The sequence below is a fragment of the Xenopus tropicalis genome, chromosome 6 (genome assembly GCF_000004195.4).
Source record: "Xenopus tropicalis strain Nigerian chromosome 6, UCB_Xtro_10.0, whole genome shotgun sequence".
NCBI classification, from domain to species: domain Eukaryota; kingdom Metazoa; phylum Chordata; class Amphibia; order Anura; family Pipidae; genus Xenopus; species Xenopus tropicalis.
Genome location: NC_030682.2, coordinates 146,857,660 through 146,883,218, shown reverse-complemented (window position 1 = coordinate 146,883,218; position 25,559 = coordinate 146,857,660). Strand labels below are relative to the sequence as shown.

General features: G+C 43.6%; 1 protein-coding gene across 1 annotated transcript in view; it reads right to left on the bottom strand.

The window, feature by feature from the left end:
- Positions 1–673: 673 nt before the first annotated feature.
- The window catches only part of dennd3 (DENN/MADD domain containing 3), a 45,203-nt gene continuing 20,317 nt past the window's right edge, over positions 674–25,559 (bottom strand). Inside the window, exons 6-23 of the mRNA XM_002934475.5 lie at positions 25,255–25,374; positions 23,976–24,194; positions 22,534–22,655; positions 21,613–21,768; positions 20,540–20,636; positions 20,142–20,245; positions 19,258–19,430; positions 14,369–14,890; positions 13,362–13,618; positions 12,336–12,506; positions 10,686–10,815; positions 8,997–9,104; positions 7,498–7,631; positions 7,200–7,360; positions 6,681–6,814; positions 4,626–4,744; positions 4,406–4,543; positions 674–2,580 (exon numbers count right to left, since the gene is read on the bottom strand). Coding sequence (XP_002934521.2) covers positions 2,353–2,580; positions 4,406–4,543; positions 4,626–4,744; positions 6,681–6,814; positions 7,200–7,360; positions 7,498–7,631; positions 8,997–9,104; positions 10,686–10,815; positions 12,336–12,506; positions 13,362–13,618; positions 14,369–14,890; positions 19,258–19,430; positions 20,142–20,245; positions 20,540–20,636; positions 21,613–21,768; positions 22,534–22,655; positions 23,976–24,194; positions 25,255–25,374 — 3,093 coding nt within the window. The 3' untranslated portion in view covers positions 674–2,352. The remainder of the gene's footprint in view (positions 2,581–4,405; positions 4,544–4,625; positions 4,745–6,680; positions 6,815–7,199; positions 7,361–7,497; positions 7,632–8,996; positions 9,105–10,685; positions 10,816–12,335; positions 12,507–13,361; positions 13,619–14,368; positions 14,891–19,257; positions 19,431–20,141; positions 20,246–20,539; positions 20,637–21,612; positions 21,769–22,533; positions 22,656–23,975; positions 24,195–25,254; positions 25,375–25,559) is intronic.

The following is a 25,559-nucleotide window of genomic DNA, read 5'->3' as shown; positions in this document are numbered from 1 at the left end:
CGTATATGCCAGCTTTATGGTATCTCTCTGTACAAGCTATGAGCAAACTTAGGGGGCTGTTCCTGCTGAATTGTGCTTAGTACAGGGGAATCCCTATGTGCCATAGTTTTATGGTATCGCTCTGTACAGGCTATGAGCAAACTTAGGGGGCTGTTCCTGCTGAATTGTGCTTAGTACAGGGGAATCCCTATGTGCCATAGTTTTATGGTATCTCTCTGTACAGGCTATGAGCAAACTTAGGGGGCTGTTCCTGCTGAATTGTGCTTAGTACAGGGGAATCCCTATGTGCCATAGTTTTATGGTATCTCTCTGTACAGGCTATGAGCAAACATAGGGGGCTGTTCCTGCTGAATTGTGCTTAGTACAGGGGAATCCCTATGTGCCATTGTTTTATGGTATCTCTCTGTACAGGCTATGAGCAAACTTAGGGGGCTGTTCCTGCTGAATTGTGCTTAGTACAGGGGAATCCCTATGTGCCATAGTTTTATGGTATCTCTCTGTACAGGCTATGAGCAAACTTAGGGGGCTGTTCCTGCTGAATTGTGCTTAGTACAGGGGAATCCCTATGCTGCCATAGTTTTATGGTATCTCTCTGTACAGGCTATGGGCAAACTTAGGGGGCTGTTCCTGCTGAATTGTGCTTAGTACAGGGGAATCCCTATGTGCCATAGTTTTATGGTATCTCTCTGTACAGGCTATGGGCAAACTTAGGGGGCTGTTCCTGCTGAATTGTGCTTAGTACAGGGGAATCCCTATGCTGCCATAGTTTTATGGTATCTCTCTGTACAGGCTATGAGCAAACTTAGGGGGCTGTTCCTGCTGAATTGTGCTTAGTACAGGGGAATCCCTATGCTGCCATATAGAAGCTAAGGTAAAACAGAGTAACATGGAAATAATTACCCATTCACCTTATTATATTTATATATTTCCCTTACACTACCAATACAAAGGCAAAAAAAAATAAAATGATGGATCTGCGCTGACTAAATCTGCTCTGGAGTCAGTTTGGGGCCCCATTCTGAAGCCTCCGCCATCCCCGCGGCAACTTTCTGCCATATGGAGGCGACAGCTGAACCCTGGATGTCACTGATGCACCAAATATTCAGATTTTTCAAGGCCGAGCAGCACAAACACAAATAAATACACAGTATTTAAACCAATGGAAAATAAATACCAACCGCTCTGTACAAGTCCCATGTTTTTCTGGTCGTTTGTTGGTGTAACGGAATATAACTCGACATCCTAAAACCAGAACGTTAACCCTCTGGGCAACGTTCCCTTAATTAAATAATTCTAGTGTGAAAAACCCACTTTTGTGGTTTATGTCACGGCAGGTTGTGTTGTTTACGGTTCAATGTAAATACACAGGTCTTGTTCATCATCTTCATCATCATCATCATGATATCCCAGTGGCAGAGTAAATGAAGGATCCGTTGAAGAAAGTTAAAAATTGTGGATATCTGAGCAGGGGGCCCCAAGTTTCCTTCTTTCCGATTGGCTTGTAGCAGAGATTCTTTCAAGCGTGAGTGGAACCGTCCGGCCCATTTCCAATCACATGACTCGGGCCATTTCAGTCTGAATGCGACTGCTTGCTCTGATGCATTTCCAATCACATGACTCGGGCCATTTCAGTCTGAATGCGACTGCTTGCTCCAATGCATTTCCAATCACATGACTCAGGCCGATTCAGTCTGAATGCGACTGCTTGCTCTGATGCATTTCCAATCACATGACTCGGGCCATTTCAGTCTGAATGCGACTGCTTGCTCCAATGTATTTCCAATCACATGACTCGGGCCATTTCAGTCTGAATGCGACTGCTTGCTCCAATGTATTTCCAATCACATGACTCGGGCCATTTCAGTCTGAATGCGACTGCTTGCTCCAATGTATTTCCAATCACATGACTCGGGCCGATTCAGTCTGAATGCGACTGCTTGCTCCAATGCATTTCCAATCACATGACTCAGGCCGATTCAGTCTGAATGCGACTGCTTGCTCCAATGCATTTCCAATCACATGACTGCTGACATCACTAAGTAACCAAGGCTGTTTAGTGTTAGTAACTGAACCCAAATGAATTGAGAGGAACTGTGGGAAGCTGGTGCCCAGATCTGGGCTATATGTATAATCCCCTGCTTGAGTATAACCTGCCCATTATATAATCCACTGTAATCCATCTGGAACATGTCTCCTGTTTAATACAACTCTTTATGCAACAGAGGGAACACTGCACGGATATTGATTGGTCTGTTCCTCCCGTCCGGCAGCAGTTGCTCAGTTTGGGGCCCTTGGCGGAACGTGGCACAGACACGTGGCACAGCATCGGAAGTTTCTACAGCAGCAATAAGTTTAAATCTGAAAAGTTATCACAGATGAATCTTCTACTTTCCAAATAGCGACTTTCCCATCTTCTTTCCCGGAGCCGCTCAGAACGTATCTGTCCTCCGCCGAACAGAGGGATTTGACTATATCCACGTGCGCAACCAGTTCCTTCTCCACAGTCTTCTTCTCTGCGTCAATGACGTAGATCTTTCCTTTCTGTTTGCCTTGGGAGATGCCCTTGCTGCCAACCCAGATCTAAGGGGAAATAGAACAAGACACCTCAGAAAAAGACCATTATTATTATTATTACAGGCAAAAGGTCTCTCTTCTGGAGAAACACAGGCCTGAAACAGAGAAGATCCTGCAGGAAGGGTTATGCCCAAAGCAAAACGATGGATGGAAATCACAGGAATGGACAAGGGTTTGGGATCTTAAATGTAAAAAAAGCAATTTATATTTGGGGACAATAGAAGAAATCAGCAAAGGGGCAGTTCACCTTTAAATTACCTCTAGGTATGATGTGGACAGTGATATTCTGAGACAATTTGCAATTGGTCCTTTATGGTTTTTCAGTTATCTTTTGCTTAGCAGCTCTCCATATTGGTATTTTAGCAACTATCTGGTTGCTAGGGTCTTATTTCCCCCAGAAACCTGGCAGTGGCTTGACTGAGAGAATGGAATATTAATAGGAGAGGGCCTGAATAGGTAGATAAGTAAGAAAAGGTGAAAAAGTAATAATAGAATCATAGCATCACAGAATAATAGTTTATTGGCATTTATTTATATGCGGTCAAAAAAACTTATTGTGTGAGGCGGAAGTTTTATTTTTATTGTTACTTTTCATAACTTTCTTTTCTATTCAAGCCCTCTCCTATTTATATACCAGTCTCTCATCCAAACCACTCCCTGGTTGCTAAGGTAACTTGGACCCTAGCAACCAAATAGCTGCTGAAACTCCCAACTGGAGAGCTCCTGAACTGAAAATGAACTGGAGTTAGGAAGGGATTTTTTCCTCTCTGGGGCAAATTAGAGAGGCTTCAGATGGGGTTTTTGCCTTCCTCTGGATCAGCTGGCAGTTAGGCAGGTTATATATAGGCATTATGGTTGAACGTGATGAACATTTGTCTTTTTTCAACCTAACTTACTATGTTACTATGTAATTAACTGAAAAACTACAGATTATAAATAACAAAGACCAATTGCAAATGATCTCAGAATATTACTCTCTACATCATTGATCCCCAACCAGTGATCGGGGGCAACATGTTGCTCCACAACCCCTTGGATGTTGCTCCCAGTGGCCTCAAAGCAGATGCCGATTTTTTAATTCCTGGCTTGGGGGCAAGTTTTGGTTGAATAAAAACCCAGTATAATGCCAAACAGAGCCTTCTGTAGGCTCCCAGCCCACATAGGGTCTATTAAATAGCCAATTATTGCTCTTAGTGGCACCACCAGGAAACTTTTTCATGCTTGTGTTGCTCTCCAATACTTTTCCCATTTGAATGTGGCTCACGGGTATAAAAGGTTGGGGATCCCTGCTCTACATCATACTAAAAGTTAACAAAGTGAGCAACCCCTTTAATTTGTATCTGAGCCTACTTTATATTGCTCTAATGCAGTTTTCCAGTTTGCCACTAGGTGTCACTGTAATGTAATGACACAGTTAATGCAGATTTATTTACGTGACAACTACAATATGACTACAATATGGCAGTTATGGCCACAGAGAGTTACCCCATATGTAATAAAATGTACCCCATGGCAACCAATAAGATATTTGCTTTTAAACAGTAGATGCTTTCTGCTGATTGGGTGCTATGAATTACTGCATCGGGGCAAACTTTTAACCTTTTATTACATAAACCCATTAGGATGAAGACACACAGAGCTACTAGTAGCAGCTACTTGTCATGGCTACTAAAATAGACAATGCTGATCGTTTACTGATAACTGTCTCTGTGTGTTTTAGCAGAGGCAAATCTTAGTATTGTCTATGGCAGGTGATTTTGTGGTGTTTAATAGCTGCTACTAAGTAGCTCCGTGTGTCTTCACCCTTATAGAAAGCATTGAGACACATTACCTGATGTTTGACTCTCAGCATGCAAGTGATCTGAGTACAGTCCTGAAGGACGACCTTGTGTGCAGGCCTGGATAAGTCATTCATATCAAAGACGGATATTTCATTATTTGCGGCATAGGACACCCACAGCTGACCCTTCTACAAGAGAAGCAGAGAGAAGGAGATGATCAGTAACTGGGTGTGCGCCAAACAGCTGATCAATAGCGAGTCCATTACCCACCGGAGAAAATAACTGAATGGCGGAAAAGGAAGAGCCCACTTTCCTGAGATTTTCGGCAATTTCCACCCTCTGATATACTAGGCCTGATTTTTTGGTGACAAGAATGCACTCTCTTGTGCCTGCGGAACAAACAGAATGTTAGTTACTGACACAGTAATAGCAATGTAACGAGCAGTGATATAGCTCAGCTAGTAAAGAAAGACATGGGACATCATAGTCTGCTTATTCTACCTCTTCCCAGCTTTCAAATGGGGGTCACTGACCCCGGCAAACACTATTGCTCTGTGAGGCTCCAGTTTTATTGTTAGTTACTTTCTATTCAGCCCCTCTACTATACATATATCAGTGTCTCTCCCAAACCAGTCCCTGGTAATTAAGGTAAACTGGATCCTAGCAACCAGATAAATGCTAAAATCCTAAATTGGAGAGCTGCTGAGCAAAAAGTGAAATGATTAAAAAAAAAATACAAATAATAATAAATGAAGACCAACTGCAAACTGTCTCAGAATATTACTCTCTACATCATACTAAATGTTTACTCAAAGGTGAACAACCCCTTTAAAAAATTCCTAACTGCTGTGACTTATTTGTGGAAAAAGATTGGACGAATCCCTTACATAGTTACATAGTTACAAAGGGTTGAAAAAAGACCAGAGTCCATCAAGTTCAACCCTTCCAAGTAAACCCTTGATCAACATTCATCTACATCAGTGCTGTCCAACTTCTGCGGTGCCGAGGGCCGGAATTTCTCTCGCATACATGGTGGAGGGCCGCTAATGGAAGCCAGTTTTGGCCACTCCCCCATTTTAAACCACACCCACTTCAAACCCCATTTCGCTGCAGGGATATCAACCATCATTCATATGTTAAAGAATTATATTATGTCATATTAAGACACACCGTTAAATCCATATGCCTCCTCCTCCCCTGTGGATAGCACAGCAACCCCCAGCATATAATTACACACCTTAGGGACCATTTAATGGCAGTTGGTTTCCAACTGCTAACAAACTCCCAGAACAAACCCCTGCCAGGTTCACCTCCCACAGGCAGCATGGGACAGGCAGAGTATGGCACACACAGGCAGCATAGGGCAGACAGAGCATGGCACACACAGGCAGCAGGCTGCCTGTCCTATGCTGCCTGTGTGTGCCATATTCTGCCTGTCCTACCCTGCCTGTGTGTGCCATATTCTGCCTGTCCTATGCTGCCTGTGTGTGCCATATTCTGCCTGTCCTATGCTGCTTGTGGGTGCCATCCTCTGCCTGCCCTATGCTGCCTATGTGCCATACTCTGCCTACCCTATGCTGCCTATACACAGGCAGCATAGGCCAGGCAGTACATACAATGTCTGAGGTGTGAAGAGGGGAACAATGTGGATGATTACAGCCTGAGCCTGAGGTGTGAACACTGCAGGGGGTGAACAATGCAGAGATTAAAAAGTGTGAACAACACAGGGGATTACATATTTAAACAATACAGAGGGATTACAGCCTGAATCTGAGGTGAGAACCATGCAGGGGGGGCAGTTAATCTCAGTACTGATACCATTTAAAGCAAACACAAAATTAAGCCATCAAAGCAGCCAGACAGGTGGGGGGCCACACAGAGGGGGGTCGAGGGCCGCATGCATGCCAGTTGGACAGCACTGATCTACATGTATTAAAGGAGAACCTAAGGTTAAAACACTCTCTCCTGCTTCCCCCTCCCTCAAGAATGCTAAGAACTCCCCCCCCCTTAGGAATGTGTGATCAGAGCCAATCAGCAGGAAGCCTCCTCCTAGTCTTACAAAGTGCCATGTACAGGGGTCTTTGTCTTAGTGCAGGAGTGAGGCATTATGGGAATTTTCTTTACACAGCTCAGCGTTTTGTTTTTTCCTATGAGGCTTCTGATCATCTGAACGGGAGAAATATGGGAAGACTTAAGGGCACTATTGAGAGAACTGAAGGTATGCCTGCAGCTTGGGATTAACTCTTTATTAGCCTTTCCTTCTCCTTTAATGAAGTATTTGACAGCTGGGTACAAACCTCTAAGCAATGTAATGTGATAACTTACAGAACAGGAGGAGATCCTTGTAGAGCCTCATCGAGTTTATTGAATGGCCCTCCAGCTTAAATTTGTGGTGTATCTTCAGGGTACTGATGTCCCAGGCCAAAATGTTCCCATCCACGCTGCAGGAGAAGGAGAGTCTTCCCATGCAAAGCAGTCAGAAAGATAAGTGTAAGCCATATATTATCAGTACGGAGTCTCATCATCAGTAACACAATGGCAGCCCACGTATGGCTAGCTTTATACCCTTGATTAAAATGGTGGGTACATGGGCATCGGGCTAAGGACTGCATAAATGAGCCAATGCAATACCCAATCCGTTGGGAAAATCAAACCTGCCTGATCGAGATCTGCCCAATTTTAGGCCAGATGTCGGGTAGGTCGGTTGGGGGGCCCATACACAGGCAAATAAGCTGCTGAATCGTTCTGAAGGACCCAAATCGGCAGCTGAAATCTGCCTGTGTATGGCCAACGGAACAATCACCTAGCAGTCTATGAAGTGTAAAAGCAGTGAATACGCCTTACCTGTCCTGAATCTTTTTATCATCTGAGAGAATATCGACTACTTCCGACCGATGGGCAGTAAGCTGCTTGTTACACACCATACTGTGAGTGTTTATGATGTAAATGGAAGAGTCGCTGGATCCAATCCAAACCTGACTTTGCTCCACTCCCACCATGCACCTCTGCAAAGGGAAACACAGTGATAAGGGAAGGGGCAAGGCTGGGGACTGCAGAGCAGCTAATGGAGGCCGGTTATCGGCATGGAGGATGCCCGGTTACACAAATTCCTACTATTATAGCTCATTCTCAGTGTACTTACTAGCTTAGAATTTCCCACTTTAACGTTGTGTTGTTGGACAGACCAAGTAGAAGCGTTGAAGACAACGACTTTTCCTTCTCCTAGTGCACACCACAGTTTTGAGGAATCATCTCTTCCGGAAGCATCCAGTTGGCCTGTAGAACAATTTATAGTAACACAGTAAGTTGGGTTGAAAAAAGACGTATGTCCATCACGTTCAACCATAATGCCTATATATAACCTGCCTAACTGCTAGTTGATCCAGAGGAAGGCAAAAAACCCCATCTGAAGCCTCTCTAATTTGCTGCAGAGGGGAAAAAATTCCTTCCTGACTCCAAGATGGCAATCGGACCAGTCCCTGGATCAACTAGTACTAAGAGCTATCTCCCATAACCCTGTATTCCCTCCCTTGTACTGAGAGCTATCTCCCCTACCCCTGTATTCCCTCACTTGTACTGAGAGCTATCCCCCCTACCCCTGTATTCCCTCACTTGTACTGAGAGCTATCTCCCCTACCCCTGTATTCCCTCACTTGTACTGAGAGCTATCCCCCATACCCCTGTATTCCCTCACTTGTACTGAGAGCTATCTCCCCTACCCCTGTATTCCCTCACTTGTACTGAGAGCTATCCCCCCTACCCCTGTATTCCCTCACTTGTACTGAGAGCTATCTCCCATAACCCTGTATTCCCTCACTTGTACTGAGAGCTATCTCCCCTACCCCTGTATTCCCTCACTTGTACTGAGAGCTATCTCCCCTACCCCTGTATTCCCTCACTTGTACTGAGAGCTATCCCCCATACCCCTGTATTCCCTCACTTGTACTGAGAGCTATCTCCCATACCCCTGTATTCCCTCACTTGTACTGAGAGCTATCTCCCATACCCCTGTATTCCCTCACTTGTACTGAGAGCTATCCCCCCTACCCCTGTATTCCCTCACTTGCTAAATACCCACCCAACCCCCTTCTTGTACCTATCTAATGTATCAGCCAGTACCACTGATTCAGGGGGGGTCCCACAACCTCACAGCTCTCACAGTAACAAACCCCAAATATTTATTTCCGAATATTGATCCAGAGCATACCATGGATCAATTAAAATTTATGATTCTTGAAATTGTGACCACCCTCCAACATTTTTCAGCACAATTGTGTTGGATTTACATTGAAGTGCAAGCTCAATTGCATCAATTTTAATTGGAAGCAACTGCATCAAGGGCATCTTCCCTCTGTCAACTGCAATTACGCTGGAATCATGGGGAAAACACACATGACGATGGCACTTAGTGTGGCGCACAGTGAATGCCCCTTTTATCTATGGCAGGGGAGGAGAAAAGCATTGCCGCAGCAAAACTGACTCTTTTACATGATTATAACAGAAAGTCTAAACTTAGTGGCTTGACCTTTCAACCGTTTTACATACAAAAGGGCCCGAAAGAGAGTGAAAACTACTGTGTATTTGTAAGGAATCGTGCATAATAGTGTGTTCAGCTCCAAAAAGAATAAACAGGTGTGTTACCTGGTGTATAGAGCAGCACATCCACTGACTGCGGGACAGTCTCGCCAACGGAAGGGTTAATTCTGTGCTTTAAGGTTTCTGCAGTTGTTTTTGGGACCATCATGGGCACTGTAACCAAACAGACAAATTACACTTTAGGTAAAAATAATAGTGTTTCATAAAGACTCTCCAGCGGGTGGGAAACATTTACGCTCATTTACAAGCTCTGGACAAGGGCAGTAAACAATATCAACCAATCAATCACCAATTAGCTTTTGATCTACTACAATAAGAATAATAAAAGCAAATTTCTGATTGGGTTGCTACAGGTTACTGCCCTGGAGCAATTTGGCCAATGTAAATAAATGTTCCCCACTGTGTTCAATGAAGCAAATACTGAATGAAGCAGAATATTTATTAGGATTTATGAAACCCTGAACTCACTTTTGTGCCAATGTGAACTGGCTTAAAGTAGAACTCAAACCAAATATATTATATATATAATATAATGAGACTGTGCCATTCTAAGCTGTGGTGGGGTGATGGACTTTAAAACAACTGGATTTTTTAAATAGCTAAAATGCTATATTTATTCTGCAGAAAACTTTACCATTTGAGTAAACAGCCCTAGAAGCTTCCTGTGTTTGTTTAAGACAGCAGCTGCCATTTTTGCTTGGTCTAACTTCACTTTTAGGCAGCAGCAGAGAAGGGAGGGGGAGAGAGGAGCTAACTGAGCAGGCTCATGCTGTGCCCTAAAGGATTTTTCTGAGAGCAGGAAGTCTGATGCAGAAGATCATGTATACAGAATAGGAGGAAAGAAATGTGGTGTTTCTTTTCACCGACGACTCACAGCAGCAGTTCTGTGAAAAAAACAGTATGGGAGGGTCCTGCCCTAAAAGGGAAAGTAACTGAAACATTAGGTGGGGCTGACCAGTTGGTTGTAGCACAGGTATACAACCTGTTATGCAGAATGCTTGGGGCCTAGAGTTTTCCAGATATGGGGTCTTTCCATAATTTGTATCTCCGTATCTTAACTCTAAGCAATCATTTAAGTTCTATAGGATTATTTTGCCTCCTGTAGGGATTCATTTTATCTTTGTTCTCTATTACAGAGAAAAGGAAATAGGTTTTATCTGATTTTATCTGATTACAATAGAGTCTATGGGAGATGGCCTTCTTGTAATTTGGAACTTCTGGATAACAGGTTTCCGGATAACAAACATTCCTTTCCGGATAACGGAAACAAGAATTTTGAGGTCGATTTGATGTATAACAGGTAGGCAGTGCAGGAACTGGCAGAGAGGGGCAGTACTAGCAGGAGGTATATGAGTCTTGCAGCAGTGTATAAGATGGATTGGAAAAAGTTGCTTAGAATAACATCTTCTTTCCTTATGTAATATAAATGTATGGGCAGAGATGGCATTTAAGCTCCATATGTGCAAGCAAACATTTGAATGCCATCCATAAAGTAGGATTATGCAGCAAAGACAGGGCATCTTTCATTACTGTACAGACCTATTGTATGGTTGGCATACAAATGGCTGCCCCGAAGCTCTGGTTGTGGTACTTCACCCATTGATCAGATGTATCCCTAATCTAAACTGAGTACTTCACTTGTCTTACAGACACATGCAATTACAAAAAATTGCACACAGAGCAAAAAGATTTCACAATTTCCAAAGAAAGAGGATGTGTTGAAAAGCAAAATACCTTCGTTCCTCATCTTATCAAAGTGGGAAAGTTTAGAAGCAGCATAAATGGCTTTTGTGGTCTGCAAGGAGCCGACGACTGCATCCATCAGCAGGGCATTCGTTAGCGCCTCCTGGATGTACTGCGGATCCTATGCAATAAAAAGGCAGTAAGTTTACTGGATATGGTTATCATTGATGAAATAAGTTCAGTGGTTTGGTTGCTCCATCCCAGCTAAACTCCCTTATATCTGCCAGTGTCGGAATTAGAACTTCAAAGTGTTTTTATTTAATGATAAGTAGGTTCCTTTCCTCAGTGAAGTTATGATACAGTTGATTTATGTGATCAACAAAGTTTATAAGCTTTAAATACCAAAGATGGACTAAGTGAGGTAAGATGGACATGCATGCATTGATCCCATTGGGCAGTTTAGTCAGTCCTGGCCAGACAATCTGGGTAGGCATAGCACAGACTTAGGGGCCTGTTTACTAAAGGTCCCCATACACGGGCCGATTCTAGCTGCCGATATGGGTCAGTTAGATCGATTCGGCAGCTAATCGGCCCGTGTATGGGGACTACCGACGGGCCTGCCCGACCGATATCTGGCCTGAAATCGGCCAGATCTCAATCGGGCAGGTTAGAAAATCTAGTTGGATCAGGGACCGCATTGGCTCGTTGATGCGGCCCCCGGACAGACTTTGCCTATGCCCGTCATTATAATTCGATCGCTTGGCCCCAGGGCCAAACAATCAAATTAGCCTAAATTCCCCCGATATCGCCCCATACACGGGCCAATTCTAGCTGCCGATATGGGTCCCTTAGACCGATTCGGCAGCTAATCAGCCCGTGAATGGGGACTACGGACAGGCCTACCCGACCGACATCTGGCCTGAAATCGAACAGATCTCGATTGGGCAGGTTAGAAAATCTAGTCGGATCGGGGGCCACATCGGCTCGTTGATGCAGTCCCCGGACTGACTTTGCCTATACCCATCATTATAATTCGATCGTTTGGCCCCAGGGCCAAACAATCAAATTAGCCTAAATCCCCCGATATCGCCCACCCGTAAGTGAGCGGATCTTAAGGTGTATGGGCAGCTTAAGATTGGAGATAAATATCTCCGGTGATGTTGCCCATAACAACCAATCAGCAATAAGATTTGAACAGTCACCTACAAGTTAGAAATCAAAGCAAAGACCTAATTGATTGCTACAGGCAACATCACCGGTCATATTTATCTCCATTCTTAGTAAACACACCCCATAGATAGCTGATAGATAGATAGATATCTGGCCCTAAGGCAGATATAGGTTGGGCAGGCCATTGGTTTGACACCATATATAGACCAATATGCTGCTGACTTGGTATGGTGTGTGCAGATAGCCTGTAATTCCCTGTACTAAGTACAGGGGCTCTTAATGTCAAAAAATAAAAGCTGAATTATGGGTACCTTTGTCAAAAAAAAAAGAAATATAGTGCAAACACATATAAAGCAAACTTATGTACTGCTCCCCCCGGGGATTTCATTGGCTTTCCCTGCCTTTTGCAAAGACTTCTTAGCAGCTACCAAACTCCTTACAAATGTTCTGCAATTTCTTAAGACAGCCTGATTAAGAAAAAAAATCAATGGGGGGGGGGGGGTTTCATTGCTAGAACCCTTTGATTCAAACCTTGTGGTCGTCAGCCATTTTCCTGCCGGCCCACATCTCTTTGATCATGAGGTGCCACAGTTCACATTCTGTCTTCAGGTTGGCTTCAAAGATCTCTTTTTTGGTTGAGGCTTTTATTCGAAGAGTTGGTATCCTCATCACAATGAAGGTTACAGTGGTGATTCTAACTTCCTACAGTGCAGAAAGGAACAAAACCCACACTTATTTCAATACATGTAAATCACTGTTGGAGAGACATAGATAGAAGGCAGCATTCTGTTGGATATTCTATACTCTGACCATTATAGAGAGGGACTGTGGGATCATATAAGTAATATTGGTGTGTAGGCGCCATCTCAGTGCATTGTGCCTGAGTCTGAGCTTTCAGCCAGCGCTACACATTAGAACTGCTTTCAGCTAACCTATTGTTTCTCCTACTCCCATGTAACTGGAGGAGTCCCAAGCCGGACTTGGATTTCTTACTATTGAGTGCTATTCTGATACCTACTGGGAGCTGCTATCTTGCTCCCTTCCCATTGTTCTGCTGATCGGCTGCTGGGGGGGAGGGGGGGGATATCACTCCAACTTGCAGCGCAGCAGTAAAGTGAGACTGAAGTTTATCAGAGCACAGGTCACATGGCTGTGGCACCCTGGGAAATGAAGAATATGGCTAGCCCCATGGGAAAAACAGATTACAATGCAGGATTCTGCTGGAGAAGCTCTATTAACTCGTTATTAAAAAATGTATTAAAAAACACGTTTTCCCATGACAGTGTTCCTTTAAACTAAAATTCCCTTGTGTTTAATCCTAACTAAAGTTAAAATTGAAGTAAAGAAGTATATTTCAATCCTATCATGGTTACCGGTGAAGGTCAACATAACTTCCGTGACACACAGCAACATCATGTCTATTAACATGGGGGGTTTTTTTTACAGACCCCTCCTACCCCAAACCAGACACAATCTATGTATTTACCCACTGGACGTGCCAAACAACAAGCTAACTCCCAATGCCTCCCACGGTGACTGCATGGTATTACCACTTACCTCTATGTTTCGGAATGGAGCGATTTCAACAAAGCCAGATCTTCCCTCCAGCAAGAGAAACAGGCGCTTCTGAGTCATTGCAATCTTCCCCACCCCGTAGTTGGTCTTGACGGAGTTGGACAGCTTGTAGACACACTCGTTCTTATCCAGGTTTTCTGTTATTTGGGGAGGCAGGCTCTCCTCGGCTTCTGCTTCTGTTTCCTTCCAGTAATTGTAGAAATCCCTAAAAATTTCTGGGTCTATCTGTTTCTGGTGACCTGAGATTCACAGTGATAATTAGCAAAGGTCCAGCTAAAGTAGCAGCTTTATACAAATATGTTACTAATAATGTACTTTGGCATCTTATACTTGCTGGGTACACACAGTGGGGGTCATTTATCAACGCTGGGCAAAATTGCCCATGGGCAGTAACCCATGGCAACCAAATTTGCCCAGTGTTGATAAATGAGCCCCACTGTCTATCCTACTGTATCCTAAAACCAAAACTCTAAGGCAATGTTACAGAAATATATATGCTGTACTATTAATGGAAAATATATAAAAGTGTCCAAATCCCTTTATATAAAAAACGCAGGCCGAGAAATAGCCACTTTGCTCAAATCTGTGTTCTTTTGTGCCTAAGCCAAAACTACTGCGTCCCCCTGGGTGCAGGCACACCGAGCAGATTTCTGGGTGCAGGCACAGAGTGGATTTTGGTGCTGAAATGCATAATGGTTTTAGCACAAAAATCTGCTAGGTGTGTGTGCGCCTGCACACAGGGGGACGCAGTGGTTTTGGAGGCAAAACAATCCTATTGGGTTAAAATGATGTTTAAATTATTTTCTAGTAGACTTAATGGAGATCCAAATTGCGTAAGGATCCCGAACATTCTGGATAACAGGTCCCATACCTTTACTGACCCTTTGAACATCATGTTCTTAATACATAGAATAAATCCCCTTGCTTTTTTCTCAGAATGAACCTGCCGTTCAAGCCAAAGAACCCAAAGAAACATGGCTTATTCTTACCTACAGTTAAAGCATCGAACAGTCTCTGAATCGTTTCGACATCTTTGACAATCCCCGATTCCTGAATGCGACGCACAAAATCATCCAGGTGCATGTGTGTCTTTGGCAAGGAAAACTTCTTTACGTGGTCGTCCAACTTGGCCATCTCCCTTTCCGTTTCCAATACCTGGCTAATGAGTCTCTTGAGTTCCGGCCTGCGTTCCGCCTGCTGCCGCTCGGACGCCGATAACGACACCACAACCTTTTTCACCAACTCGACCGGGAAGATTCTAATGTCAGTCTTATACAAGCTCTGAAAGTCACAAAGTGCAACCACCGGTTTTCCCTGCATTAAATAGACCAGGCCGCGTAGGTAATAGTATCGGGCAAGCAGGGTAGAGTTATCGGGGGGCAGGCAGGCAATCTCTTTGTTGAGGTAGTTATTCAGCTCTGTGTAGTAGTTTTGCACACACCGACCCAAAAGAGGGAAATTTATTTCCGGCAGCTTGAAAGTATAAACAGGTTTTGTTGATGATTTCAGGTCTGTAAGAGACAGTAAAATACTGCTTTTAGGTGTGGGTTCACCTTTAAATGTTATAACTAAGTATGTTATAGAATGGCCAATTCTAAACAACATTTCAACTGTTCTTCATTATTTATTTTGTATAGTTTTCTAATTATTTGCCTTCTTCTTCTGACTCTTTTCAGCTTTCAAATGGGGGTCACTGACCCCGGCAGCCAAAAAAACTTCTGCTCTGTGAGGCTCCAATTTTATTCTTACTTTTTCTTACTTATCTTTCTATTCAGGACCTCTTATATTCATATCCCTGTCTCACATTCAACCCACTCCACGGTTACTAAGGTAATTGGGACCCTAGCAACCCAAAAGCTGCTAACATTTGAAACTGAAGCTGAGCAAAAAGTGAAATAATTAAAAAACTAAGAAGAATGAAAAATGAAGACCAATTGCAAATTGTCTCAGATTATTACTCTCTATACTAAAAGTTAATTCAAAGGTGATCTTTAAAATAAAATGTTAATGCTTTTATTTGGACTTTAAAGCTATTGAAAGCAGTGTCTGTCCCTTACAATGGCTGCGCTGTTCCTTACACTGCTGCTTTTGCCTACATGTACCACTGACTTAATTTGCAGCAGCCATCTCTTCAGACTCCAGTTCCCACAATGCTTTGCTCGCTTCCTCCATTTTTCCTCCTTTACAGATTTGTTAATTACAGAACATGCAGCGCACTGTGGGCAATCTTCGCTGGAAGATGAATGACGACTGCATGAAACTCTTATCTCCTGTATTTGAAAAAAGTGTTACAGTTCTATTTAAAGGGCAAGTAAGACAGGGCGCCTTTTATCCCACGCTCAGGGGAGAAGATACACTCACCAGAGCCACTTATGGATAGTAATAATTAGCTATTTATTAAGTAATAAAGACTGAATTTGGTTCTACTGTAGACAATACACAGGACATACAGAGCTCTGGGGAAGATCCCTATTACACAACATTAGAAGATTACTTCCACAAACACACTGACCCAACTGTATCCTGGGGTAAATGCAGTCACTTCCGCATTCCAACAGTTATTATTTTAAGAGTAAAGTAGATATATATTTATATAGCCACGTGGCTACTGTGATACATGGAATTCCTGGCAGTAATTATTCCTACATATCAGAGAATAAAACCACACAGGAGCTGGATAAGTTAACTGAAGGATGGCATTCTGAATAAATCTGTGGGGCTGCTGTAAGGTGCCACAGACAGTCACTATTTATTGGGCTGGGGGGGCTGTTTGTGCCTCTGGGTACTGGGAATGCCAGGGGGGCTGTAAGGTGCCACAGACAGTCACTATTTATTGGGCTGGGGGGGCTGTTTGTGCCTCTGGGTACTGGGAATGCCAGGGGGCTGTAAGGTGCCATAGAGAGTCACTATTTATTGGGCTGGGGGGGGGCTGTTTGTGCCTCTGGGTACTGGGAATGCCAGGGGGGCTGTAAGGTGCCACAGACAGTCACTATTTATTGGGCTGGGGGGGGGGGGCTGTTTGTGCCTCTGGGTACTGGGAATGCCAGGGGGGCTGTAAGGTGCCACAGACAGTCACTATTTATTGGGCTGGGGGGGGGGGGGGCTGTTTGTGCCTCTGGGTACTGGGAATGCCAGGGGGGCTGTAAGGTGCCACAGACAGTCACTATTTATTGGGCTGGGGGGGGGCTGTTTGTGCCTCTGGGTACTGGGAATGCCAGGGGGGCTGTAAGGTGCCATAGAGAGTCACTATTTATTGGGCTGGGGGGGCTGTTTGTGCCTCTGGGTACTGGGAATGCCAGGGGGGCTGTAAGGTGCCACAGACACTCACTATTTATTGGGCTGGGGGGGCTGTTTGTGCCTCTGGGTACTGGGAATGCCAGGGGGGCTGTAAGGTGCCACAGACAGTCACTATTTATTGGGCTGGGGGGGCTGTTTGTGCCTCTGGGTACTGGGAATGCCAGGGGGGCTGTAAGGTGCCACAGACAGTCACTATTTATTGGGCTGGGGGGGCTGTTTGTGCCTCTGGGTACTGGGAATGCCAGGGGGGCTGTAAGGTGCCACAGACACTCACTATTTATTGGGCTGGGGGGTGCTGTTTGTGCCTCTGGGTACTGGGAATGCCAGGGGGGCTGTAAGGTGCCATAGAGAGTCACTATTTAGTGGGCTGGGGGGGGGCTGTTTGGGCCTCTGTGTACTTGAAATACCAGGGCCTATTTTAAAATCCCAGTTCGTACCTGTGCACATACTACTGGCCTACTAGTGCCGCTTGGGTCAGAAATTTCCCTGCTTGTAAACAACCCAAGTCTGACCAGGTCTGTCTGATATTGCCAGTGGGTGGCCAGCTTTGGGCAACACTACATCATCAGACAGGTACTGTATACTACAGTGGCCTATGTTGTCCTTCACCCATTCTAAGCATAGATGCCCATTTTTAGCTAGAACCTGCCCAAACTGTACCACTCATTACTAGCTCTCACCTATTTAGATTCACAACCAACTGAAATAATTCTGCTGAGATGCCAACAGTGGGGTTCTGGTCCTCCCCCAGCCCGTCAGCAGCTAGCAAGTTTCAAGTCATACTTTCTTATGTAAAGTAAAAATGTCTGAAGAAATTTTCACTAAGCATATTAGATATCTGTAAGCACTGCATACAGCCTTGTATTAAACAGTCACATTAGCAGCCATAATGCCTAACCTGCCTAACTGCTAGTTGATCCAGAGGAAGGCAAAAAACCCCATCTGCCAGTCAAACATATAGTACATGTGCTTATTATCTGGTACTCAAGCCCATATAAACACGTGAAGCAGGAAAAAGAACACATTCCTCATTACACCAAATAAATTGGCTTTTGCATTTTCAGTCATGCAGAGCAGATATTTCTGCCATTTATGACACGGCGGTATTGTTAAAGTTTCAGACTTTTCAAAAAGAAAAATGCAGCCGCACAGGTTTGCCCAGAAAGTCAGAGATTCTTGTATATGTGTGTAATGCTTCACTCCCAGACCCCTGTTATTAATAGCATATACAGGGAGTCACAGCTATGCGTGCATTAGTAAATCAGTATAAATGTAGTTATGTATTAAAAAAGTGCATTTGTTTTCTCTTTTTTCTACCCGAGTTCTGGGTTCACTTATCTCTTCCACTCTCACTGCTAATCAGCCACAGGCATGTCAGGCAGTAGGACTGGAAATATATAGGGCATTTCATTTAACATGTCGTTAATCCTGATTTGTGTCTTGAGACTATTGATATGATCCTGAGTTGGAATCCCCAGCATAAAGCAAAACTCGAGTGTGTGTAAGCAGCAAAGGCAGCCTGGGAAGTAACAGCTCCTGGAGCTAGGAATTAATTCCAAGGCCCTTCTACATCTGTACGACCTGACCTTTATTATATAGCAGTGCAGAAGCAAGCAGCGTCTTGGCTCAAGATGGAGTTATAGAGAATGTGTGGGGCACATGTACTTTTGTGAATTGTGTTTAAAAAAGAAAGAAAGGTAAAAACTCAGTAAGCTTTATCAGAAAGGTCTATGTAAATATACCATAAGCACTCACAGAAACGCTGCACTGAGTCCTCTATCAAAAGATTTCTTGTGTCTGTAATTCCTCTGCCAGAGACACGCAGCTCTCTCCTCTCTCCTGCTCCCCCCCTCCCTCAAGAATGCTAAGAACTCCCTCCCCCCCTTAGGAACGTGGATCTGAGCCAATCAGCAGGAAGCTGACTCATTACTAATCCACGAACGTCTGAAAGCGTCCAAATGCGTTTTTTTCGTAATGATCTGCATTTTTGCGGTTTTTTTCGCTGCCGTCGCGATTGGTTCGTACTTTGCGCAACTTTTTCGTCGACGTTACAACTTTATTGTATATTTTCCGCAACTTTTTCGGATTGGTTTTTCCTCCGTTTACTATAGCGCAATACGAAAAAATCGCGATGGCGACGAAATAATTGCGCAAAATACGATAAAGTCGTGACGGCGACTAAAAAGACGAAAAATTTTCATTTCCAATCCGTTTTTTTTCCATTCATGATTCGGATTAGTAAATGTGCCCCATAGTCTAACTAACTGAGCATTGCTTTTGGTGCAGGAGTGAGGCATTATGGGAACTTTCTTTACAAAGCTCAGCGTTTTTTTTCCTATGAGGCTTCTGATCATCTGAAAGGGAGAAATATGGGGAGACTTAAGGGCACTATTGAGAGAACTGAAGGTATGCCTGCAGCTTGGGATTAACTCTTTATTAGCCTTTCCTTCTCCTTTAAATGGAAGCAATTTGGGATTTTGCGCATGTTTTTGTACTTCAACTGCTAGAACGCCACAACCCCAGTTAATGCATAAGCCTCCTCTATACATGAATCTCTAGATAAACAATGATCAGCCCTTACCGTTAGTAGAGTCTGGCCTCCTGAGAGACCACTGCCTGGGAACCTCAGTCTCTTTAGCTTCTAGCAGATTCGGCATACTTATGACAAGTTTCTTACTGAACATGTGCTCCGGCCGAAAGCGCTTCAATTTTGCGGTGGCCCTTCTTGGGCTGTCAAACAGCGTACTGAATCGTCTGGGGAAACAAAAAGTATACCGACTGTGCTGAAAACACTCCTTTTAAGTAATTAGTAACTAGTTTACCATTTCTGCCAAATGCATATCAGTTCTAGTGATCTTAAGATGGTTTTCTCATCACTTCTGCATTCATAAATGCAACCATAATGTAACATCTGCCTCTATATACAGTTACATAACTTAACATTTCCTGGGAAGATTTCAGCAATATCACAAATAACTAATCAAGTAGACTGGTTTGACCATGTTAACTTGAGGGTAGCCAAGTCTGTATGGAGTATAATATAAATCCAATGGCCCCAGTGTTCACATCTTTTACAAAGCAGGAAACTTTTACTATATCAATCATGGTAAAAATTAAAAACAGAGGGATGTATTTGTTCAGTGCTGTTGTTGCTAAACAGTGGCCCCAAGGGGAAACTAAGCAGTGGCTAGTGAACCCACCCTGATGGCCAGTTAAGGGAAAATTTGGGAAGAATGCTGATTTGCTCTCCTAGATGGTCCAGGAAGCCTTAATGTAATTTGTAGGTGGGATGAACACTTATTTGCCATCCTAGATATTCTAAAAATCATGGGTGGAGATTTTATATGTAGTTATATATTATAAGCTAAGGGGAACCATGACTTCATTATTGGATATCAAAGGGGAGCCTAAACCCAAAAAAGTCTGGAAACCAATAGTTTAATAAATAAAACATGTCAGCGTTACCCATTTGTTTCAGAAGACGTGTTCCACTCCATCTGACAGAAAGCATCCATTCTTTTATTCAGACGAGCTTTTAAAAATGAATGGAACATGTATGTGTCTAAGACCTACAAAAAATATACATATGCACACTGAGACACTACAGAAGAAAACATGTGAAATAGTACTGAAATAAAAATGTAACCTTTTGGCTATACACTTTCCCCAACTTTGTCACACATACTTTATGCAGAGCACACACCCTACACACGCTTACAGGAATGCAATGTGTTAGCTGAACATGCACATTCATGTAAGGGACAAGATATGTCTCGGGAATGGGAAAAAAAGGCAGCTGCTGTTCTCCATTCACATATAAGCGGGCTAATAAATATGCCGTTTTCTCTCTGCGTTTCTCATACCTTTTTATAAAATGGCTGGTCTCCCACTGCTCTGGATTTCAGGAATTCCTCACTGTTAAATACTCGGTGTTCAAAATTGAGGTGGGCTTTTACATCCCTGTCAAAGATGGAGGAATGGAATAAATAATAAAATACTGAATGGGTAACAGAACAAAGCTTAAACATAAAGGATGGGAAATCCACATAGCCAAGATGCCTGACTGAAGCGCCTGCAGCTAGACATGGTTATACAGATTTGCAGGCTGCTCCACAGGGCTCCATAGACTACTCTGTATGACCACAAGTGCAATTTTGAGCACAACTGCTATTTATCCCCCATATTGCCATGTTTTCCCCCCAGTATTCCCCACAGTTTACCCATCTTATTTAGGGATGCATCAGACCCCCAGTAGAAATTAGGGATGCACTGAATCTAGGATTTGGCCAATAGTTGGCCATTTTCAGCAGGATCTGGCCGAATCCATGCCTCTGGCCAAACCAAAGGAAAGGTAAAAACTCAGTAAGCTTTATCAGAAAGGTCTATGTAAATACAGCCATAAGCACTCACAGAAACGCTGCACTGAGTTCTCTGTCAAAAGAAACAGGATTTGTTGTCTCTGTTTTCCTGTGCCAGAGACACGCAGCTCTCTCCTCTCTCCCACTCCCCCCTGCCTCAAAAATGCTAAGAACTCCCTCCCCGCCCCTTAGGAATGTGGATCTGAGCCAATCAGCTGGAAGTTTCCTCATAGTCTTACAAACTGAGCATGTACACTGGTCTTGGTCTCGGTGCAAGAGTGTGGCATTATGGGTATTTTCTTTACACAGCTCAGGAGAAATATGGGGAGACTTAAGGGCAGCTTGAGATTTACTCTTTATTAGCCTTTCCTTCTCCTTTAAAATCACGGAAATTGAAAGTTGTTCCCTTCTCTTTAACCCTTCCTTCTCCCACATTGCATATGCATATTAGGATTCGATACAGTATTCTGCCAAATCTTTGACAAAGGATTCGCAGGTCGGCCGGATCCTAAAATACTGGATTCGGTGCATCCCTAATAGAAATGCCCATCTGTACATGCACCGAGAGGCTGGCCTACCTGAATATGTCCACAATAAGCTGCAGGGTGATTTTCTGCACTTCGCTATTGAGATTTCGCTGCCACATTCTCTTGCGCATTCGTAACTCGCCAAGATCCATGAAAGCACCGAGGTGGGCCAACTCCAAGTCATAGTGCATCTGAAGGCTCTCTACCCTGTATGAGGGACACACAATTACACATTTCTTCTTGGTTTGGCAACCCCAACCCAATTTTAATAAACCAGCAATAAATGTAATAAAGACATTAATCCAAAAATGCTCTCTAAACTGATCCCTGGTTTGTGCAATAGCAGAAGAACGGACCAAAGCAGCTTTTTTTAAATAAAAATAAGAATTAAATAAATGTAATTGATGTTTTGTGGACAGTGGTCTGAAAGTCTACAGTTAAATAAATGATAATCTAGCTCTTGAGCACCTCTGTCGTATGTCAGCATTCCCTCAGCAGCGAGGTGCTGTGTGCTCAGGAGAAATTAATGAACAGCCATCTTAGTTAAGTCAGCATTTACCACTGAGAGAAAGCCTTCCTCCAGCCTAATTAGACTGAAGTCACATGATGTGAGTCAATAGAACGTGCACAATGTTGCTCTACAGCACATGCATAGTCTCTAAAGGTGGCCATACACAGGAAGCTTTGGTCATTTGGCATAGGTGCCATTGGATTGGGGACTGCATCAACAAGCCAATCTGGTCCCAGAACCGATGGAAAATCAAACCTGCCCGATTGAGATCTGGCCAATTTCAGTCCAGATTTTGGTCAGGTAGGCCTGTCTGGGGTGTCCATACACGGGCAGATAAGCTGCAAAACCGGACCAGAATCGGAAGCTGAAATATGCCCGTGTATGGCCACCTTATCAATCAAGTCAATTGAAATTAAGAATTATGGGGCTACAATTGGGCATCCATTTAGAAGCCGGGTTACCTCTGTATGAAGGATTCTGCAGCTTCTACAGGAACATCGGGAACCTCTCCCTCCTCTTCAGTAGGCAGGGGGTACAATATTGACCCACCATCAATGCTGATTAGTACCAAATCCTCTGCTTCCTAAGTCACAGGAACGAAGGTTAGAGAAACAATACAGAGAAGCTGGCAGGACAATGCACTTATAGCAAGGAATAACACATTTAAACACAATAAGCTCTTCTATTTTTCACTTTCTACGATCTTATTTCCTGTAAAACTGCTGTGCGGAGGTGGTTCAGCTTTAAGTTAACTTTTAGTGTGCTACAAAATGCCCAATTCCTAGCAACTTTTGCAATTGTTTTCATTATTTATTGCTTAATACGCAAGTTACTTCAGCTTCTAGGCAAGTTATGAAGTTTTTCAGAAGTTTTTCAGAAGTTGTGTAAATTGCATAAGTTTTTTTTTTTCTTTTGTGTAACTTTACACGTAACTTGCGCAGTTTGCGTAACTTTCGCTATGGGACCAGGCCCTCTTACGGAAGATGGTTTCACAGGGCCTGGCACAACACTACCCTCTCTCTCCTACTGATGGTGGCCCTGCAAATGGGTAGGCCCCCTCAGGGTCAGACTGGGCCACCGGGAAAAACCCGGTGGGCCCCGGCGGCCCAGATCCCGATGCCTGTTGTCCCCGGCCGCTGGTGTCCTCCCAATGTGCTTCACTAATGCGCGCTCAAGGAAAGACGCCAGGAGGGGGCCCCGGTGAAGGCTTAGGGGGGTGTGTGCCGGGGGCACCTTGGCGGGTGTAGGGCCCCTGGAGCAGTAGCTCCAATGGGCCCTGCACCCCCCAGTCCAACCCTGGGCTCACTTTCTCTAATATTGTTAAATCAGACTTCCAGCCTATAACCAATGGTTGCATTCCTTGCAGGTTCTTCAGTTAGGAGGAAGTGCTTTGTAATTACTTCTGCTGCAAAGAAATAAGTCGTCGTCTGAGGACCCGAGCCCAAGCTGCCTGCCCTCCTGAGCCTTTAACCAGTAAAAAAAAAACTATTTTAAAAAAAAAAATGACAATTGTATTTTTATTTTTTTAGCAAGAGAGAGTATAAGAGTGGGGTAAACTTATGGTAATAAATAGAATATTTAAAATACTGATTTATTTCTTTATCACTACAAACAAACACAGATTTCTGAAGGTTTATACCATACTGCTATCTATGCCACAACAGTTAATTGAAGACCCAAAAGTAAATAAGGTAAGACTTTTATAATTTTGCGACGCATACTCTAATATCTTTTTAAATGGAAATTTAAAAAGTATAAGTGTAATAGCTATAGTAAAAAAAAAAAAAAAAGACACAGAACACGATAAAGACGGGAAGATAAACTACCTCATTTCCCACATGGAATACCAGGGGATAAATATTTCTGTTAGTCGCCAGCCAGGAGAATGAATCCAGTTACTCACCTTCTTAACCTCTTCAAAGTGATCCAGATGGCACCCCATTAAAAAGGACGTTGGCGCCATGATAAAGTCCAACATCTGACGTGACAAAATTGGCACAAATGTATGCTGCCACTGCATGGGGTACAGGTAAACCATAAAGCATTCAGCGATGAGTGTGAGAAGGGCCCAGTCAGAGGAGAAGAAGACAATTTTCTGCTCGGTCAGGATGCACGACATGATCTGGCAAGAGAAACACAGGGCGGCCATAAGGAAGCCTTCGGTACCTGGCACCCACATACAGTGTGCCGAGTAACAGATGGGTGAGCAAACTGTAACAACTAAGGCATGTAGGGATGGCAGCTTTTAAAAAGCTTTAGGAGCACAAATAGAAGATTAAGGACATGTAAACCCTACATGTATATAAGTTGGGCACATCTCCTCCACCCAAACCATACCATTTGTATTGCCTATATCCCCTCCATTCGCCAGCACCATCACATTTTCCTAAAACAGCAGCCTTCACCTGGCGGCCATATTCCCTCTCACCCATCATCAGTGACATTTACATCTGCCAACAGCATGCGTGCGCTGTAAAGTTCATGCAATCAAGAATGCAGGCTTACACAGGCAGAATTTACTTTGATAAAAGGTCCTGCTTAGATTGCGCCCTGTAACGGTTAAGCTGAGCTCAGGAAAGGCAGATAGGAGAAAAAAACATGTTTCTCCAGCAGAGTGCACAGCTAGAGCAGAGTTTTTATGGAAACCAGCAGTGCCATCTCTTTATTGGCTGCTAGAATAGAGTCGGGAAGAACTGAGCATGCTCAGTAGCCAAGAGCCAAAGTCAGTTCATAAGGGAGATGGATGAGCGGGTTAGAGGAGGTGAAGGAATCCACAGGCATTAAGGGGATGCTGCTGTCTTAGTATTAACCCTTGAACAACCAGCATGGCAGGTATTTAAAGATTTCATAAAGGCTGTTCACCGATTAATTTTTTTGTGGGGGGTTTACATGTCCTTTCTGTTAAAAGTAATGTGGTTAATAATAACAGCTTTACTGCAATAATACACTACTAAAATCCCAAACAGAAGCACCGGCCGGGGGTTTCAGGAAGTAGTTCTGCAGAATATAAGCGAATTGGACCAGGAACTTCCCCTTAAACATAGAGAAAATTACAAGGGTAATTTTTTTTTTTTTTTGCCTTACTTTCTAGATTATATGGTCTTACTATGTACTATGTGCCTGATGGAAATAAACCGCATACAGCCTTGTCCTACATACGTGGAACATAGATCACCGATTACCTCTAACACCTGCTTGGGACTGAAGCACAGAAAAGGAAGGTGAAGATCGAAGTCGATTAATGGACTGTCTAAATCTTCTCTTGATGGGAAAACGATCTGAAGAGGTTTCATGCTCAACACCTACAGGGGAGATAAACGTCAATTTTATTCTCCATAATAATTAGGAGAAATAAAGAACAAGCTGAGCGTATGAAATCTGCACAAAACTGCCACCTAATTACATACTGTTCATAGCGGATCTGTCCATGGAAGAGAAAATTAATGCTGACCCATTCGTTAGGTTACAATGCATATACCATTACAGT